The following is an 18,136-nucleotide window of genomic DNA, read 5'->3' on the forward strand; positions in this document are numbered from 1 at the left end:
GGTTGTGGGGGGATGACCCCCGCCACCCGGGGGCCCCTTTTTTGCTTTTTTTTTTTTTTTTTTTTTTTTTTTTTAAGTATTTACTTATTTTGAGGAGTTCTACAGGCAAGGTAGGGCTGGAGCTCGTGACCAGAGATCAAGGGTCACAAGCTTTACCTTTTGAGCCAATCAGGCATCCCAATTTTCCAGCTTTTGACAGGAGACAGGAGTACAAATTCTTCCCTGTTAGGAGAAAAACAACAGCAAACACGGTGATAAACGGCAACTGAAACTGCATTAGTTAGCGATTATAGGGTTTGGTGGGGGAATTCTCCATTTGGAGAAAACAAGTCTGGTTTAAAGATACCAGGAGACACTCCCCTCTATCCAATTGCTGTCTAGTTAGAATTCGGACCCCTGCATTGTCAAATATTTTGATCTTTAAGAGGAACCAGAAATCTGAATACGTGGACTATTTCCACTTTAAAAAAATAGCTGAAAATGCAAGCCAAACAAGTCACAGGGTAGGTGTGGTGCCATACCAGTAGTTCGTTATCTTTGGTCTAATTTATAAGCTGTTTAGAACAGGGACTTGCTTTGTTCATTACTGTTCTCTATGCCTGCAACAGGTCCCATCTCATATTTGGTAGTCAATAAATGTGTTGAATAAAAGAAAGAAGAAATGGATACTGTCCTTAAAAAGGGGACCTGATGTCCATCTTTAATCTTTTCTCCCCTCCCAACTCTGTAATAATTGCATTAAGGAGCAGGTGGTAGTGATTGCCTAAATTGTTTCTAGAGAGACAAAGATGATACTATTGAGCCCCTATCATTATTTTTAAGATTTTATTTATTTATTTGACAGAGATCACAAGTAGGCAGAGAGGCAGGCAGAGAGAGGGGGAAGCAGGCTCCCCACCGAGCAGAGAGCCCGACACGGGGCTCGATCTCAGGACCCTGGGACCACAACCTGAGCCGAAGGCAGAGGCTTTAACCCACTGAGCCACCCAGGCGTCCTGCCCCTATCATATTTTATACATAAAAGTACATTATTTCTCCTAATGCTTCTACAATTCTACTTAGGGATTTCCTGTCCCCTCTTTATATGTGGAAACGAGCTGAGAGAGGGGAGAACACTTGCCTGCGACCATACAGCCAGTAGATGAAAAGCCAGAGGCCTCTAATGTCAGCGTAAGTCTACTGATCTACTGTTGGAGCAAACCCATTCATTTCTGGTGGGTATTTTAGCTGCCTGTGTGAGAATTGGAGCGTATTGGAAAATGAAGTGTGTTTTCCAAAGGCGTGAGCTATCTAAAGCCATCTTAAATTCTGTGATTATATTAGTCCTGATTTGGAGATGGTAGTATGTTCTTCCTAATGATTAATGAAGGGGAAAAGGAAAAGGGTGCTAATACTTATTTTGAACTATATGCCCGACCTTTTAATACTCATTAACTAGTCTTTGTTTTTGTTTTTAAGATTTTATTTATTTATTTGACAGAGATCACAAGTAGGTGGAGAGGCAGGCAGAGAGGAGGAAGCAGGCTTCCTGCCAAGTAGAGAGCCTGATGTGGGGCTCGATCCCAGGATCCCGGGATCATGACCCAAGCCGAAAGCAGAGGCTTTAACCCACTGAGCCACTCAGGCGCCCCCATTAACTAATCTTTGTAATGATCCTGTGAAATAGGCTTATCCTCATTTTGCAGGCAAGGAACCTATAACTCAGATTGCTTAAGACCCTGGTCACTCAGCTACTAAATGGCCAAGCAGGAGACTTTATGAAGTTAGTCTACTCCAAAAACTTGCTATTCTACTTCATGCTGAGATGTTTTCATACTTGCTTGTTATCCAGTTTTAAAAGATTTTAAATTATAATATGGTCAGCATATAGTATTGTAGTGTCAGGTGCACAATTTAGTGATTCAACAGTTCTATATATTTCTTGGTGATCACCACAATAAAAACATTCTTCATCCGCATCACTTATTTCACCTTTCCCCCCACCCACGTCCTCTCTGGTGACCGTCAGTTTGTTCTCTATAGTTGAGAGTCTGGCCTGTATCTTTTTTGTTTGTTTGTTTGTTTGTTTGTTTTGCTTGTTTCTTAAATGCAACATGAGTGAAATCCTGTATTTGTCTTTCCTCTGACTGACTTATTTCACTGAGCATTGTACCCCCTGGCTCCATCCATGTTGTTGCAAATGCCAAGATTTCATTCTTTTTAAAGATTTTATTTATTTATTTGACAGAGAGAGAGATCACAAGTAGGCAGAGAGGAAGGCAGAGAGAGAGAGGGAAGCAGGCTCCTTGCCGAGCAGAGCGCCTGATGCGGGGCTCCATCCCAGGACCCTGAGATCATGATTTGCGACCATGTCCTGAGGCTTAACCCACTGAGCCACCTAGGAGCCCCAGGATTTCATTTTTTTTTAATGGCTGAGTAGCTTGTTACCCAATTCTTAATTATCCTGTGACCATCATTTATTTATATGGGTTCACTAGAAATATTTTATGCTTTGAATTCAAATCAAGATCTGGACTGCATGACTGATGTATAAAACACTCTAATTGTATGGTTGTTATTTTAGAGGGTTAGAAAGCTACGAGATGGCTTTTGTACTAAACAATTTATAGCTATGGACTTGCCAGAGGAGAGCCAGTGGGATGAAACCACCTGCCAGCTGGCTGTTTGCCAGCATCCACAATGCTGGGCCACGATCCGCCGGATTGAGAGGGGCCACCCTCGAATCCTGGGCCCCCCACGCAAAACAGCTCTGAATGATGAAGGTGAATTAGTCAGCCCCACTCCTCCCTTACAAGATTCTTGAACTCTTTGTGTTTGGCTTCCTTTTGACAGATTGTGTGTTTTCTTCTGGTCTGTTTTCTTAGACAAACTTCCAGTGCTCACCACTGTAAACATGGCAGATTCCTGCCTCTGGGCCAAGAGACATGCTCATCATCATTTATCAGGATTTACCTTCACCAGACCACCTGCTCTACTATGTCCAGGTGCTAAGTTTGACTCCAAACTCCAAGGCAGGTAAATTAATCATGGAATCTTGTTTTTTGAGCCTCCTATCTCAAAATTCTGGGTTGACTTCCTTTACCTATGTAGTAGACTTTGAGAGAGCTGTATTTAAAAACAGTGGTTCAGTTAGAGCAAAAGGAAAGCATTAGTTGTGTTGTAGGAGTTGTTAGAATAAGGGTGTATTAGTTTGCTAGGGTCACTGTAATAAAGTACCCTCAACTGTATGGCTTAAACAACACAAATTTATTTTTTCAATCTAGGGGCTGAAAGTTCAAGATTAGAGTGCTGATAGAGTTGTTTTCTTCTGAATCCTCTCTCCTTGGCTTGTAGGTGGCCATTTTCTCCCTGTGTCTTAACATGGACTATCATCTGTGTGTCTTTGTCCTAATTTCCTCTTTTACCTTTTTTTTTTTTAAGATTTTATTCACTTATTTGAGAGAGGGAGAGAGAGAAGCATGAGTTGGGGGAAGGGCAGAGGGAGAGGCAGACTCCTTTCTGAGCAGGGAGCCCTGTGGATGTGGGGCTCCTGGGATCATGACCTGAGCCAAAGGCGGATGGATACTTAACCAACTGAGCCACCCAGATACCCTTCTTCTTTTTTTAAAAGATTTTATTCATTTATGTCAGAGAGAGAGAGAGTGCACAAGCAGGGGGAATGGCAGTCAGAGGGAGAAGCAGGCTCCCCATTGAGCCGGGAGCACAATGTGGGACTGCATCCCAGGACCCTGGGATCATGATATGAGCGGAAGGCAGATGCTTAACTGTCTGAACCACCTAACCATCCCATTCCCTTCTTTTTTTTAAATCCTCCTACACTGTTGATGGGAATGCAAGCTAGTGCAGCCACTCTGGAAAACAGCATGGAGGTTCCTCAAAAAGTTGAAAATAGAGCTACAGCAATCATACTACTGGGTATTTACCCTAAAGGCACAAATGTAGTGATCTGAAGGGGCACGTGCACCCGAATGTTTATAGCAGCAATGTCCACAATAGCCAAACTATGGAAAGAACCTAGATGTCCATCAACAGATGAATGGATAAAGAAGATGTGGTATATATATACAATGGGATACTATACAGCCATCAAAAGGAATGAAATCTTGCCATTTGTGACAACGTGGATGGAACTAGAGAGTATTATGCTTAGCGAAATAAGTCAGTCAGAGAAAGACAATTATCATATGATCTCCCTGATATGAGGAAGTTGAGAGGCAACGTGGGGAGTTTGGGGGTAGAAAAGGAATAAATGAAACAAGATGGGATCGGGAGGGAGACTCTTAATCTCACAAAACAAACTGAGGGTTGCTGGGGGGGGGTTGGGAGAGGGTGGTGGGGTTATGGACGTTGGGGAGCGTATGTGCTAGGGTGAGTGCTGTGAAGTGTGTAAACCTGGCGATTCACAGACCTGTACCCCTGGGGCTAATAATACATTATATGTTAATAAAAAAATAAAAAATAAAAAAAATAAAGTTTTTAATTTTAATTCCAATATAGTTAACACACAGTGCAATATTAGTTTCAGGTATATGATATCAGGTATATGATAGAGTGATTCAACCATTCTCTACATTACTCAGTGCTCATCATGACAAGTGTATTCTTAATCCCTTGTAAACAGCCTTGGTGGTTTCCGCTAGGCTAAAGACAGTATGGGAAAGGGTAGGACTACTTTCTGGTTCTCTGGACTTGAACCTTGGGAAGAAGGTGGCTTCTCCCAGTCAGGGCCTATGAAGGCAAAGACCATGACTTCACTCGTGTCATCTCTCATTGAATTCACAAATGTGTCTTGGTGGGGACCACTTTGCTGGGCTCTGTGATAAACAGATTATAGTCTTTACCCCCAAAGGGCTTTCAGCCTTGCTGGGGAGGCCGAGAACCATCCCATGTGATGAGCATGGAGAGAGGGGAGGGCCCCCCCCCCCAGATGTGTGGAAGCACATGGGATGGAGTCCTCACCCAGGCCACTGTCCTGAGCGCCGGTGGCACATGAACCTGTGTACTGAAGTGGGAGCAGTCTGGTGAAGGGGGACTTGCAGGTGGGAGGTGGCTGTGAGGAGAGTTCTAGACTATTGAAAGAGCATATGCCAAGGCCTGGAGGAAAGAGGAAGTTCTTTAGGTGCCAGGAGAAGAGTTCCTTGTGCGTGGAACATAGAGCAGGAACGGGAGAGTGGTCAGAGCTGAGTCTGGGGAGCTGGAGTAAAAAGCACATAAATCAGGCTAAGGAGTTGGATCTTTATCTTATACTTCTTTGCTATATTTATTTATTCCTACACTTAATACGGTTTTTTAAAAATAAATATAATAGCAAGTGATATGAAATGTAAGGAGACAGTTTTTTTTCCATAATGTAAAATTTATCATTTTCATTGATTTTAAGGATACTGTTCTGGGGCATTAAACACATTACAGTGTTGTGCAACCATCCCCACCATCCATTTCCAGAACTTCTTCATCATAAATTATAAATTCTTTATAAACAGGAACTCCATATCCATTGAATAGTGACTCCCCATTCCCTCCTCCCTCCAGCTCCTGTTAATGTCTCTTCTACTTTCTGTCTGTATGAATTTGCCCATTCTATTGTATGACTCCTGTAAGTGGAGTCATACAATAGTTGTCCTTTTGTGTCTAGCTAGCTTATTTCACTTAGCATAATGGCTTCAAGTTTCATCTGTGTTGGAGCATATATCAGAATTAAATTTCTTACTGAGGCTGAAAAATATTCCATTATATGTAAATACTACGTTTGGTTTATTTAACATGCTTTGTACGTCTACAGCGAAGGTACTCAGTCAGCTTGTCTTGGTGGTGACATATCTGTCTGTCGTTGGAGAGAGAGAGGCACAGGCCCTGCATTCAGGTTGATGCAACAAATAGTTGTCAAGTGTTTGCAGTGTGCAGTGTCTGTTTGGGAGCTATTCCAGAACAGACAGGCAGAACTTAAGCAAATGGGGAGATCCTACATTCATTCGGAAAGTATTAAGCCCCAGGTTTTCTGTGGATAAGCAGAAGGCTTTTCCTCTTAGCACTAACTGCCTTCCCCATAGCTTTTTTGTGTCTCAGTGTCATGTTCGGAAACTCATTTTTTAGGCCTCGGAAGGACTTACCTGACAAAGATTTAATCGACCGTCCCGATAGATCTTCTAAAGTAAGTCACAGATTAAAAAAGTTACTTCTTCAGCATTTCCTCTTTACTGATGGGAATAAAACATTTGCCTCTGTTGAACATTCAGGATGACTATAATCTGAATAAGGATAATGGTAACTCTCTAACATCGGGCCCTTAAGTGTATGCTAGTCTCTGTCCTAATGTCTTTACGTGCTATACTGTTTCCGGAAATCCCAGATACCAGTGGGACTGATGTGTGCCTGTTTGGCATAGGTTAAAACTTTTCTGTCTGTATTCCGCATACAGCATGTTCGGCTGCTAAGTAAACCCTGTCATCATATGGGGAAATTAGAATGCTGGAATGTAACACCAAAAGTGGGCCTTCAGGTCATCTACTCTGATGACTGTCAATCTTTCTGTTATGACCTACAGTAAGAAATACATTTTACAACAAAATAGCATAGAACAATCTTTATCCTAATTACGAGTAATGCACTCTGATATTTTCTGTCCTATTCTATTTTGCCTTTTTTTTTTTTTTTTTTTTTTTAAGGACAGAGAGAGTGTGTGCATGTGAGCAGGGGAGGGACAGAGGGAGAGGGAGAAAGAATCCTAAGAAGGCTCCACACTCAGCATGGAGCCCAGTGCGGGGCTTGATCTCATGACCCTGAGATTATGACCTGAGCCAAAATCAAGAGTCAGACACTTAATTAACCATCTGAGCCACCCAGGCGCCCCTCTGTTCTGCGTCTAAGCAACGTAGGCTACAATTCACAAAATTTGATTCCATGACCTATGAATTAGTTGAAGTTGCAACTGAAGGACATTACTGTGGTCTGTCTCATAGGTCTTGCAGTTGACAAAACTGAGGCCTGGATAGGGAATTGATTTGCTAACGCACATAGCTAGTTAGAGGCCGAGCTAAGTTAGAGTTTAGGAAGAAAAACCCTTCCACTTATCTACAATAAAGGGAGATGTACTGTTCTTTGCAATCTTCCGGATGCCTTTTATTTGTTTCAAGAGATACTTCACCTTTCACTGTCACCTGGTGGAGAGTGTAAGGGACGGAGAGAGAGAGGGTAGATGTGTCTGAATGGACGAATGAACAAATCACTCTGCTCTTTGGCCTCTTTAGAATAAAGGGTTAGATTAAATTCATTTTGAGATCATTATTTGAATGCACATGGCTCAAAATTCAAAAAGCATAAAAGGGTTTACAGTTCAAAGAAGTCTCCCCTATTTCCTCCAAGCCAATCAGTTCCTTTTCATAAGGACAACCCTATTTTAAAAAAAAATGTATTTATCTATTGGGGGAGGGGAGTGAGCATGCAAGCACGGGGGAAGGGCAGAGGGAGAGGGGGAGAGAGAAAGAATCTCAAACAGACTTCCCACTGAGCTCAGGAACTCGGAGCCTGAAGCGGGGCTCAATCCCAGAACCCTGAGATCATGACTTGAGCCAAAATCAAGATTCGAGCACTTAACTGACAGCCACTCAAGCGCTCCACAACCCTATTTTTATTAGTTTTTTTTTTTTTCCCCCTTCCCTATATCCTGCCATGGGTAGGGACTAGATAATTTATAAGGTTTCCTTGAGCACCACTGTTCTGAAATCTTAAATGACTGAGCATGAGAAGTGTTGTGACCTTAACTTTCCTGTAGACACCTATAATTGTAGACAGTCTGTTAAAGCAGAAAACTTGCCCTGCCAATTCCCTCCTGTTCCCAAATTGTATTGTGTTATCTGCATGGGATCTAAGTGTTTGGAGTGGAGGAGGCAGAATGAGTAGTGTTCCCTTAGGTAAAGCCCAAGCTCCCCTCTAGGGGATGGGGTGGGAAGTCCCTCAGCACCGCCCTAATGTCACAGGGAGGCAGGGGATACTATTCTCTTAAAATGCTCCCTCTTGCAGAGTACCTCTCGGTGTCTGGTTTCTTGGGGAGCTGTTATGAAGACAATCTGGGGATGAGAAATGTCCTTTTGTCTTTTTCATTAGCGTGATAATTCAGTTCTTAGGCCCATTCTGAATACCATCAGGAGCCGGTACCTTCAAGCCATACATAGGCTTTCCATCTTTCTCTTAGCTTTCAGTGCTGAATTTGAATGAGACACAACTTCCCAGCCCTCAAGATGTTAGAAATATGGTTGTAATCTGGATCCCAGAACAACCACAGAGGCACGTGAGGTGAGTATTGTGTCCAGAATTTGGGGGCCTTCCACCCTTGCCTTCTGCAAGTCCCTCCTGCCCCGTGTGGGTGTCCCATTTGTGATCTCCTTTTTAGCCGCCTCATTGCAAGTAATAGGAGGCCAACTAGAGAAGAAGGTCATGGTCTCTTATATTTGCCTCTTGCTCCACTGGGGTTTGAGTTAATGCAATTTGTGCTTCCTGCAGCGGGGCTTCTCCACATCAAATCCTCCATGGCAGGAAATAGCATGCGAGGTCACGCCTGTGTATTTGTGAGCTCTAAGAAATAGTTGCTTCCTACCAGTCTCTCTGTTTGTCTGTCTGTCTTTCAGATTTTATTTTTTTGAGAGAGAGATTGAGATAGGGAGAGAGAGGGCACAAGCAGTGAGGAGGGACAGAGGCAGAGGGAGAAGCAGACTCTCTCCTGAGCAGGGAGCCCCGTGTGGGACTCAGATCCCAGGACCCCGAGATCATGACCTGAGCTGAGGGCAGACACTTAACATACTGAGCCACCCAGGCGCCCCTTTCAGTTTCTCTTATTAGCCATCCCCAGCTCTTGAAAACATTTTCAGTGAAGCACTTGAATCTTCGGTCTCAGCCCCAAGGCCTAGAACAGTGGCACAAGATGAACGGCGTGTAGAACTTGTGCACAAAGGAGGAGGAGCATTTGGTGAGGGCCCAGAGGCTTGCTCCTACTGAGAACCACTGGAAGAAAGTGTTTGGTTTTTCTTCCGTGAATGCTGAGGCTTTTGGATTCTTGTTAAGTGACTATGTAGAAATGATGTGATTTAAGAATTTCTTCTTATTTTATTTATTTATAAGATTTTATTTATTCATTCATGAGCGACAGAGATAGAGAGAGAGAGAGAGGCAGAAGCAGAGGGAGAAGCAGGCTCCCCAAGGGGCAGGGAGCCTGATGCGGGACTTGATCCCAGGAGCCTGGGATCATGACTTGAGCTGAAGGCAGACACTTAGCTATCTGAGCCACCCAGGCTCCCCCTTATTTTATTTTTTAATGATCCTGTCAGTGCTTCTGCATATATGCATGTGTGTGTATATATATGATATAAACAACAACAACAAAAAACTCCTAAAGGTTTACTTCCTTTCATGTAAATAAAAAAAGCCCAGACTTGGGTGGGTCACAACTAGCACCTCAGCTCCACAAGGTCATCAGAAACCAGAACTCTTTCTGGCTCTCTGGTCATCATCCTTAGCCCGTGGCTTTCATTTTCTATGGTGTCTCATGGGGGCTTTGAGGGTCTAAGTGGACAGCTAGAGCTCCAGCCCTCTTACCGGGAAGATGACAGAGCAAAAAAAAAAACTTGAGCACCTCCTCTGGGCTAAGCTGTGAGAATCTAGTGAAGAACCAGACTTGCTCCCTGTCCTCGAGTGTGTGGGGGGATCCAGGCCTTACAAACATCCCCACATGGAAGTATGTAATTACTAATTTGGATTAATGCTGTGAAAACAAGTTACTGGACTGTAGGAGAGAATGGCAGGGAACCTCATGTAGATGTGAGGTCAGGTCTTGTTTCTCGAAGCTTCTGGGCAGGTGGTTTCTCCAGGCTTCCAAACAGCCATCTTGGAGCACGGAAGAGAGGAAAGACCTCTCCATGATCATCATTCACAAATATCCTCGGTGCTTCCGTGTGAGATGTTGGGGAATAAGTTGTGGTTGTTCTTGTTTCAAGTCCCGCTGAGAAGAAGCCTGTTCTTCCCAGCCAGGACTGGATGGAGAGGAGAATGATCTCTACAATGGTAAGTTCCATGTTTTGGTCAAACGTTTATGAGATTACTCTGTAGAATTTTGTTTTGTTTTTCCTTTCAGGTACCTTCCCCCATCCTTTTTAAATGAATAAAATTTGCAAGAGAAACCCCTTTTAAGGAATTACCGAAGCATTTTCTATCCAGGGTCTCTCTTCCCTACTTCCTCCCTGTAGAAAAGTTAGGAGGAAGCCTTTGGATGTTCACGAGGAATTTTCAACAAATTAAAGACAAATTCCCCGTGAGATAGAAAGAGAGCTTCAGTGGACTAGGGTTTATAGTGGACTTGGGTTTCTCATTCTCCTGCCACCATTTATGGGTAAATGTAACCTTGGGTAAGTCACAGAGCTGGGAGGTGGCTACATCCATGAGAGGAGGGTCTTGGTCCTCTTGTTAGTTGCTGAATCCCCAGTGCTAGCCCTATGCCTGGCACATAGTTGGCCAACAAATATTTGTTCAGTTTGCTCAGTGAATGAATTAATAACCTTTTTGGAAAAAAAAAAAACCCAAAGAATGAATGCCTGTATGATCTAAATTCAACCATGGGGTGGGGAGCCAGAGAGGGAAAATATGGCGGCCTTCTTAGTGCAAAGGACGGGTTGCTGCTGGAGTGGGTCTGGAAACAGGGAGTTTGGCCTGCCAGGGTTATGTCTGGGAAGCTGGGATGTTGATGGGAAGGAGTGGCACTGAAGAGAGTGCTTCATTTCCATTGTTCCTTTCTAGAAAGATGGTTGGCTCTCCAGAAAGCAGAAAACAGAGACACAGTTGGGGCCTCCAGGGATGATTGTGCCTCCCCCCTCACCCATACAATTTCTTGAGCAACAGTCTGTACCTTTCTGGAACCAATTTGACATGTTACCTCAGGATCTACTGAAGGAGTACGTATTGGGAGAGCAAGGGTACCTGCTCTTCTCTGAAGCAGAGAAGCCACTAAGTAGCATGCTCTTTCCGAGGAAGGAGGGGAGAAAAACTCCCCCACTCCCCCGCTTGTTCAGTGAGGTCTTAGACTTACCAATGTACAGTGGTGACAGTAATTACTGCCATTTACCAAGTGCTTATCACATGCCAGGCCCTGCACTATAGAAACACAGTACATCTGTTCTCTTACTTGAACCTCCAGTAGCTGCTATTCCTCTCTTCTTCTCCTTCTTCTTTTTATTTTTTTTTAAAGATATTATTTATTTATTTGACAGAGAGAGAGATCACAAGCAGGCAGAGAAGCAGGCAGAGAGAGAGGGGGAAGCAGGCTCCCTTCTGAGCAGAGAGCCTGATGTGGGGCTCGATCCCAGACCCTGGGATCATGACCTGAGCCAAAGACAGAGGCTTAACCCACTGAGCCACCCAGGCGCCTCTCCTTTTTAAAGTGAGCTCTAGGGGGCATCTGGGTGGCTCAGTGGGTTAAGCCTCTGCCTTCAGCTCAGATCATGATCCCAGGGTCCCGGGATCGAGCCCCACATCGGGCTCTCTGCTCAGCAGAGAACCTGCTTCTTCCTCTCTCTCTCTCTGTCTGCTTCTCTGCCTACTTGTGATTTCTGTCTGTCAAATAAATTTAAAAAAAAAAAAAAAATAAAGTGAGCTCTATGCTCAATGTGGGGCTAGAGCTCACAACTCTGATATCTAGAGTTGCATACTCTGCTGATTGAGCCAGCTAGGCGCCCCCACGCTCTTCTTTTTTAAGTGAGTTTTGGATAAGTGGGAGGCAGGAGGGAAATGTGGCTTGGGGGGTGCCTGGGTGGTGCAGTCAGTTAAGCATCTACCTTGGACTCAGGTCTTGATCCCAGAGTCCTGGGATCAAGCCCCGCATCGGGCTCCCTGCACAGCGGGGAGCTTGCTTCTCCCTCTCCCTTCTGCCCCTCCTCCTGCTTGTGCTCTCTTTCTCCCTCTCTGTCAAATAAATAAATAAAATCTTTAAAAAAAAAAAAAGAGGAAATGTGGCTTGGAGTGAGATAGCCTTTGGACTTCGCATTGAAGCTTCCTGGTTTTGTGCATTTTGGTAATCTAGCATCTTTAATGCTTTAATGCACTGTTCGCAAAATGGGGATAAGAACACCTGTCCTTGGCAAGTTGAAAGGTGTTACCCAATGAGCACCTGTTGGCATGGCCTTTTCAGGCCCAGAGTGGAAATTTATTCAAATTTGGAGCCCATTTCATCCCTTTTTCCTTAGCCACGCTCTCCAGGAGGAACTGTTGCTGACTGGCTGTCTCTGTCCCCTTCAGCCTCTTGCCTAATGAGGGGAAGACCATGCCTTCTCTGGAGATGAGGACACAGTTGGCCATGATGAAGAAGAAAGCTCCCCTGGAAAAGAGTCGACCCGACAATGCCATTTCTGCTAAGATGTTCTTAACCGTACACCGCCTCACGCTGCAGGTGAGAGCTAGGGAGCCTCAGAGAAAGGTCTAGATGATACTCCAAACTCAATTCTCTTTGAGGCTGGAGGGTTTAACCCTTTCTTCTTTCTCTCTACCCTTCCATGCTGGACCCACGCCCCACGGAAGGGCTGGGCTATATGTAGGTGAAAGCAAACATGCGGGGAGATGTTTGAGGAACGTTCTCTTTCTCCTGCACTTTGTTCCCCGCTCCGTTTCCTCTCTCCAGAGCCCCTGCTATAAGGCTGTGTGCACCTGGTTCTCAGACACTGCTGGTTGGCTACGTGGGTACCTGCATTTGAGGGATTTGTTTTGGGAAAAGGAAATACCCTTAGTAGAGCTTTTCTTCTTCTTCTTTTTCTTTTTTTCCCCTTCCAGAGACCAGCATTGAGATATCCTAAACATTCAAAGAAATTATATCACAACCTGAACACAGAAGGTAGGTCTTCTGGTGCTGCCAGGTCCTCAGCTACTGTCCTGTCAGCCTGCAGTTCTCATACTTGGTGTGGGTCTCGGTTTGTTATGTCTGTGGCCAGAGTCATACAGGCTCCCGTGCAGGACTCGGGAAACCACGGGTTCAGGAGGCAGCCCCCCTTCCCCACCACAGATGGCTTGGTTCTGTCAGAGAGGGTGTCACCACATGGAGCAGGGCCCAGCAAGCAGCCCCGGGGAAGGTGGGTGCTGTCAGGGAGAAGAGGACCGAGCCGGTGCTCTGGTCACCAGGTCACAAGAAGCAGCAGCAGTGGCAGCAGAAGCAGCCACAGAGGAAGGTGAAAACCCAGCTGAAGAGTCAGGTAGAAAGGCCATGAGGGAGGCTGGAGGTCCGGCTGGGAAGGGGTCAGGGGGCGCAGCCTGAATGGGAAGGGGTGGATGAGGCGCGAGTCTCCTGGTTCTCTGCCTGGTTCTAGATCCAGAGTTCCTGTCTGCTTGCAGACACTAACTTCCTTCTTTTAGACTCTTTTTGAAATGTTTTCTTCACTTCTGAATATCCTAATTCGGTTCCTTCTCATGTGGGTTTCAGGAGGCTAAAAAGAAATCCAAGAGTGATCTGGGGAGTCAGGACATTTTGCATAAACATTCTGGTGCCGTGGTGTATGGCCCACGCTATGGTAAGGAGAATACGGGCTTGGGAGGGACGGGATCTCAGGATGTAGCTGAGGGCAGGAAAAGCCGGACACATCTGTCATTTTGGGACCTGCCTTCATCAGGCATTCAGAATTCTTCTCGGAATGTTCTGGCTTGCCTGGGCTACCATGCATCATCCTTCCATCAAACATTTACTAAGGAAGCAAGCTGGGCCAGATGTCTGCTTCATGTGGGTATTCGAGAGATGACCGTGAGCATGAGTCAGAGTCATTTTTCCTCAGGTCTTACTTTAGGAAAGGCAGAGTGGTTTGAGAATGAAGAGCAAACAATGAGGCAGGAAAGAGTCCAGCCCCCCCACCCCCACCCCAGCCACAAGTTAGTCCCTGGGGGCTCGGGTTGAGATCAGCACAGTATCTAGATCCCTTCTGGAGGCAGGAGGCTAATTCTTGACAGGCAATTCTTTTCCTCGGGTGTTCATGCTGAAGACCAGAATAGGTAGCTCCCCTTTTTGGAATCTTTATCATGTGTCTGAGCTGAAGAATATACTTATTCTTTTTCTTTTTAATTTTTTAAATTTTTAAATTAACATATAATGTATTATTAGCACCAGCAGTACAGGTCTGTGAATCATCAGGCTTACACACTTCACAGCACTCACCATAGCACATGCCCTCCCCAATGTCCATCACCCAGCCACCCTCTCCCTACCCCCTTCCCCCCAGCAACCCTCAGTTTGTTTTGTGAGATTAAGAGTCTCTTATGGTTTGTCTCCCTCCCGATCCCATCTTGTTTCATTTATTCCTTTCCTACCTCCCAACCCCCCATGTTGCCTCTCAACTTCCTCATATCGGAGAGATCATATGATAATTGTCTTTCTCTGATTGACTTATTTCACTCAGCATAATACCCTCTAGTTCCATCCATGTCAGATATACTTTTTCTGGTCCCTCTGATGTTGCTCAGGTTTTGTTTTGTGTGTGTGTGTTTAAGATTTTATTTATTTGTCAGAGAGTGAGAGCTCGGGCAAGCAGGGGGAGCAGCAGGCAGAGGGAGAAGCAGGCTTCTCAGTGAGCAAGAAACCCAATGTTGGACTCAATCCCAGGACCCTGGAATCATGACATGAGCCAAAGGCAGACATTAACTGACTTGAGCCCCCCTAGGTGTCCATGATGTTGCTCAGTTTGAGTGCAGAAAAAAAAAGAAAGGGGGGGAAAGGATCCCTGAAACCTTAGGAGCTTCTTTGGCTCTACTCAGAGTGGACCTTGCTTACTGCTTCCTCATCAGATCTTATTGATTTATTTGAGAGTAAGAGAGAGAACACAAGAGATCCCAGGACCCCGGATCATGACCTTAGTCAAAGACAGACTCTTAACTGCCTGAGTCACCCAGGCGCCCCGGGAAGATGTTCATTTAGAGAAAGGGAATTGAGAAAGGAGAGGATGAATGCATTTAGGGACTAGTTGGGGAAACAGCCAATGCAGAAGAATCAGAGAACCAGAGCTTTTGGAAGGAAGGGGTTTCATTTTCAGAGGTCAGTATGGGGACATTTGGGTTGGTTCCAGAAGGTAAGAGAAGTCTTCATTAACTGAAAACGTAGGGTTAGAGTTTCTTTTGGTTCCCTGATGTACAGATATCTGCCCCTTCAGTTTCTTGGAAAAATCCTAAGTCTCTCTTTTTTTTTTTTTCCCTAAGTGTTTTAACATACACTTGACCTTAATCTCTAATTCTGTGATACATGTGTTCACAGTCTCAGGTGAACAGAGTCACACAGAGAACTCAGAGGCCCAACTGCCTTTCACCTCCTCTAACCTGTCTCGTCCTGGATGTGGAGTCACTTGCAGGCTAGGGCTCAACTAGAAGCCCAGCGGTGGGATATGAAGTACCAGTAAGAAGAGAACTGAGTTGACTTTGTGCTCACTAGGTCACAGAACTCTACGAAGCCAAGAAAGTGACAAAAAGCAGCCACAGCAGACAAAGTCAGAAGGACCCACCTTGAGAAAGGTAAGAGCACTGGAGCTATTCCGAATGGTTTCAGTTCCCTGTTACTGTATAGCACACCACCTCAAAGCTGACACCACTGTAGCGGGTTGTTCTTCAGATTCTGAAGGGTGAGTGGCCAGATTTTCTAGTGTTGCTTGATGTCACTCACGCAGCTGCCTTCAGGTGGCTGCTGGGGGTGGGGGGCTGTTAGCCAAATTGTCTGAGTTCTCTTTCATGAGGTCTCTTCATTGTGCCTCACTTGGGGTTCTTGACAGTGAGGTAATCTCATGGAAGCACTTCCTTGAGAGAGAGGGCTGGAACTGAAACAATGTCATTTCTGCCACATTATATTGGTTAAAAAATCCCAAGTCCAGCCCAGACTCAAGAGGAGAGAAAACAGACTCCATCTCTTGGTGGGAGGAGAAGCATGTGCATTCAGGACTGAGAAGAATTGTTGATGGCCACATCTGGAGGCCATCTACCTTCAGTTGACAGCTGGTAATGGGGGAAAGTGGTGTCTGGCTTTGTCTGGTCAGCCTGGAGGACAAAGAATCTGTGATACAGCCTTCTCTCTTTCATCTCAGGAGGTGGCATTTTGTCCTGTCATAGATGTTAATTTTTCTAAGAGAAGCATCTCTTAGAAAATCTTTTCTTTCTTAAAGTCTTGATTCAAGTTTCCTTACACTTACTCCATTGGATTTCAGGATTCCACAAAGAGGACCCAGATGGAATACTTGGAGAATCATCTGGATTCCTTCTCCGGTAAAGATGGCAAGTTACTAGGGTGGAGGAACCTCAGTAAGTCACTCAGGCCAGGGAGAGCTGAACCTGTGTTGACAAGGATGGTTCACCACCCTGGACGCCATAGTTCTATTCCCTCAGAAGGGTCCTAAAGACACGCAGCCCTTCCTTCTCTGTCCTCCATTTGTTGTGGTTGGGAGAGGGCTGCAGGTGCAGTTAATGGCTGGGTCTTCTTTTAGATCCCGAGTTATCCAAGACAGAACCCTCTAAGAAGGACATCAGCGCTCAGGAGTTGGTTGTGCTGGAATCCCAAGACAGGAACTCAGAGGACCTCTCAGACGATACATCTAGAAGGTGGAACCCTGAGCTCAAGCTCCTGAGGATTCTTCAGGCCACTGATAATGAGGATGAGGAGGACCAGCTCTCCGAGTCACAGAGTGAAGAGTCTTTCTAGACCTCAGAGGACAACCTTATTCCAGAGAAAGATGCTTGAAATCCTCCGGACAGAGACCTTGGACATACAGACAGAAAGGAGAGGGGACTTCTGCTCCTGGGAGCCTTCATGAGGGCCCCACTGTAGGGACTCTGCTTTCTTCATTCACTTCTCCTTACCTCTAAAATCAGTGAGGGAGAAAAAGCCTCCCCCTTTTTAAACTGAGTTGTTTCTCTTTCATTAGGGGCAGAAAAATTTTAGTGATTAAACACCACTGCTTAAGAAAAAGGCTCATTCTCTTCCTGGGAGGATGGGAGAGATATTTCTGTGGATGTGTTTTCTGGGTCACTTTTATCTCCCCTCTGGAGCTCTGAAAGGTTTCCAGTCACAGGAAGATGAGTTTTGGGACACCTGGCTAGCTCCTTCCATTGGGCATGCAGCTCTGGATCTCAAGGTTGTGAGTTCAAGCCTCACGTTCTGCATAGAGATTACTGGAAAATTAAAAAAAAAAAAAAAAAAAAGGAAAGATGAGTTTATCCTGTGGGAACCCATACTGTGTTCCTAGCTTTTCCTCTCAGTCTCCGGAAATGGCTTCTCTCGAGGTTGGCACCCAATAATCATTATCAAATGGTATTTGTATTAGCCCGAAAGAGTCTGAAGCTCCAGCTTCTATATTACTGAGTCTGTGGGAATGTTTCAGTGATGTTCATAAAGACTCAACATTTCAGAGTCTCAGGAGACCTTGGATTTGGTCTTTGTTTTTTATTTTGTTTTTCTTTTTAGATTTATTTATTTATTTGACATAGAGAGAGATCACACGTAGGCAGAGAGGCAGGCAAAGAGAGAGGGAAGCAGGCTCCCTGCTGAGCAGAGAGCCCGATGTGGGGCTCAATCCAGGACCCTGAGACCATGACTCGAGCCGAAGGCAGAGGCTCAACCCACTGAGCCACCCAGGCGCCCCTGGATTTGGTTTTTCGAAAGATTTTTTTTTTCCCTGTTTCTGTCCTTGAAGTTTTTAATATAGAAAATTTTTTCAAAATTACCTAAAAGTCAAGAGAATAATATAATGGAACTCTCACATACCCAGTAGGTTAGATGCAGGCAATGAAGGCCCTTGACCCGGGCCTGTGGCCCATGAGCTGCGGTCAAGGCAGCTGGAGCCCATTATTCTCACCAGCTCTGGATGTAGGGTCGAGTCTCCTTCCCATAAGTGGGAGCTGGGTGGAAGAAAAGAGCCCTGACCGCTGGTGATATCACTAGCACTTAGCCTCAGCCACCAGTAGTGGCGGGCAGGATGAGATGTGATGACATCTGTCCCTCCTGGGGAGAACACCCCTCTGCCTTGGAGCAGGGGAGGAAGCCCTATGTTCTTGGGCAGCATCGGTCTGGAGTAGTTTCTGTCTCCTTGAAATTGGGGTGGGGACGGGGAGAACATGGCTCTAGGGTCACATAGCATAGACTCAGTTCCTA

General features: G+C 45.2%; 1 protein-coding gene across 4 annotated transcripts in view; it reads left to right on the top strand.

The window, feature by feature from the left end:
- CUNH9orf43 (chromosome unknown C9orf43 homolog) overlaps window positions 1-17,132 on the top strand; it is an 18,812-nt gene extending 1,680 nt beyond the window's left edge. The window contains exons 2-15 of one of the 4 annotated variants that reach the window (XM_032865654.1): window positions 1,063-1,214; window positions 2,564-2,762; window positions 2,865-3,015; window positions 6,094-6,172; window positions 8,192-8,292; window positions 9,987-10,053; window positions 10,783-10,937; window positions 12,277-12,427; window positions 12,805-12,865; window positions 13,150-13,220; window positions 13,448-13,535; window positions 15,434-15,513; window positions 16,197-16,263; window positions 16,473-17,132. In XM_032865654.1, the coding sequence (XP_032721545.1) occupies window positions 2,612-2,762; window positions 2,865-3,015; window positions 6,094-6,172; window positions 8,192-8,292; window positions 9,987-10,053; window positions 10,783-10,937; window positions 12,277-12,427; window positions 12,805-12,865; window positions 13,150-13,220; window positions 13,448-13,535; window positions 15,434-15,513; window positions 16,197-16,263; window positions 16,473-16,687 (1,437 nt within the window). In that variant the 5' untranslated portion in view covers window positions 1,063-1,214; window positions 2,564-2,611 and the 3' untranslated portion in view covers window positions 16,688-17,132. Of the gene's footprint in view, window positions 1-1,062; window positions 1,215-2,563; window positions 2,763-2,864; window positions 3,016-6,093; window positions 6,173-8,191; window positions 8,293-9,986; window positions 10,054-10,782; window positions 10,938-12,276; window positions 12,428-12,804; window positions 12,866-13,149; window positions 13,221-13,447; window positions 13,536-15,433; window positions 15,514-16,196 lie in introns of all 4 variants that reach the window. The other 3 variants (XM_032865651.1, XM_032865652.1, XM_032865653.1) reach the window with 3 other exon arrangements.
- Window positions 17,133-18,136: the final 1,004 nt, after the last annotated feature.

Source organism: Lontra canadensis, unplaced genomic scaffold (assembly GCF_010015895.1).
Source record: "Lontra canadensis isolate GAN:19392208 unplaced genomic scaffold, GSC_riverotter_1.0 scaffold30, whole genome shotgun sequence".
Lineage (NCBI taxonomy): Eukaryota > Metazoa > Chordata > Mammalia > Carnivora > Mustelidae > Lontra > Lontra canadensis.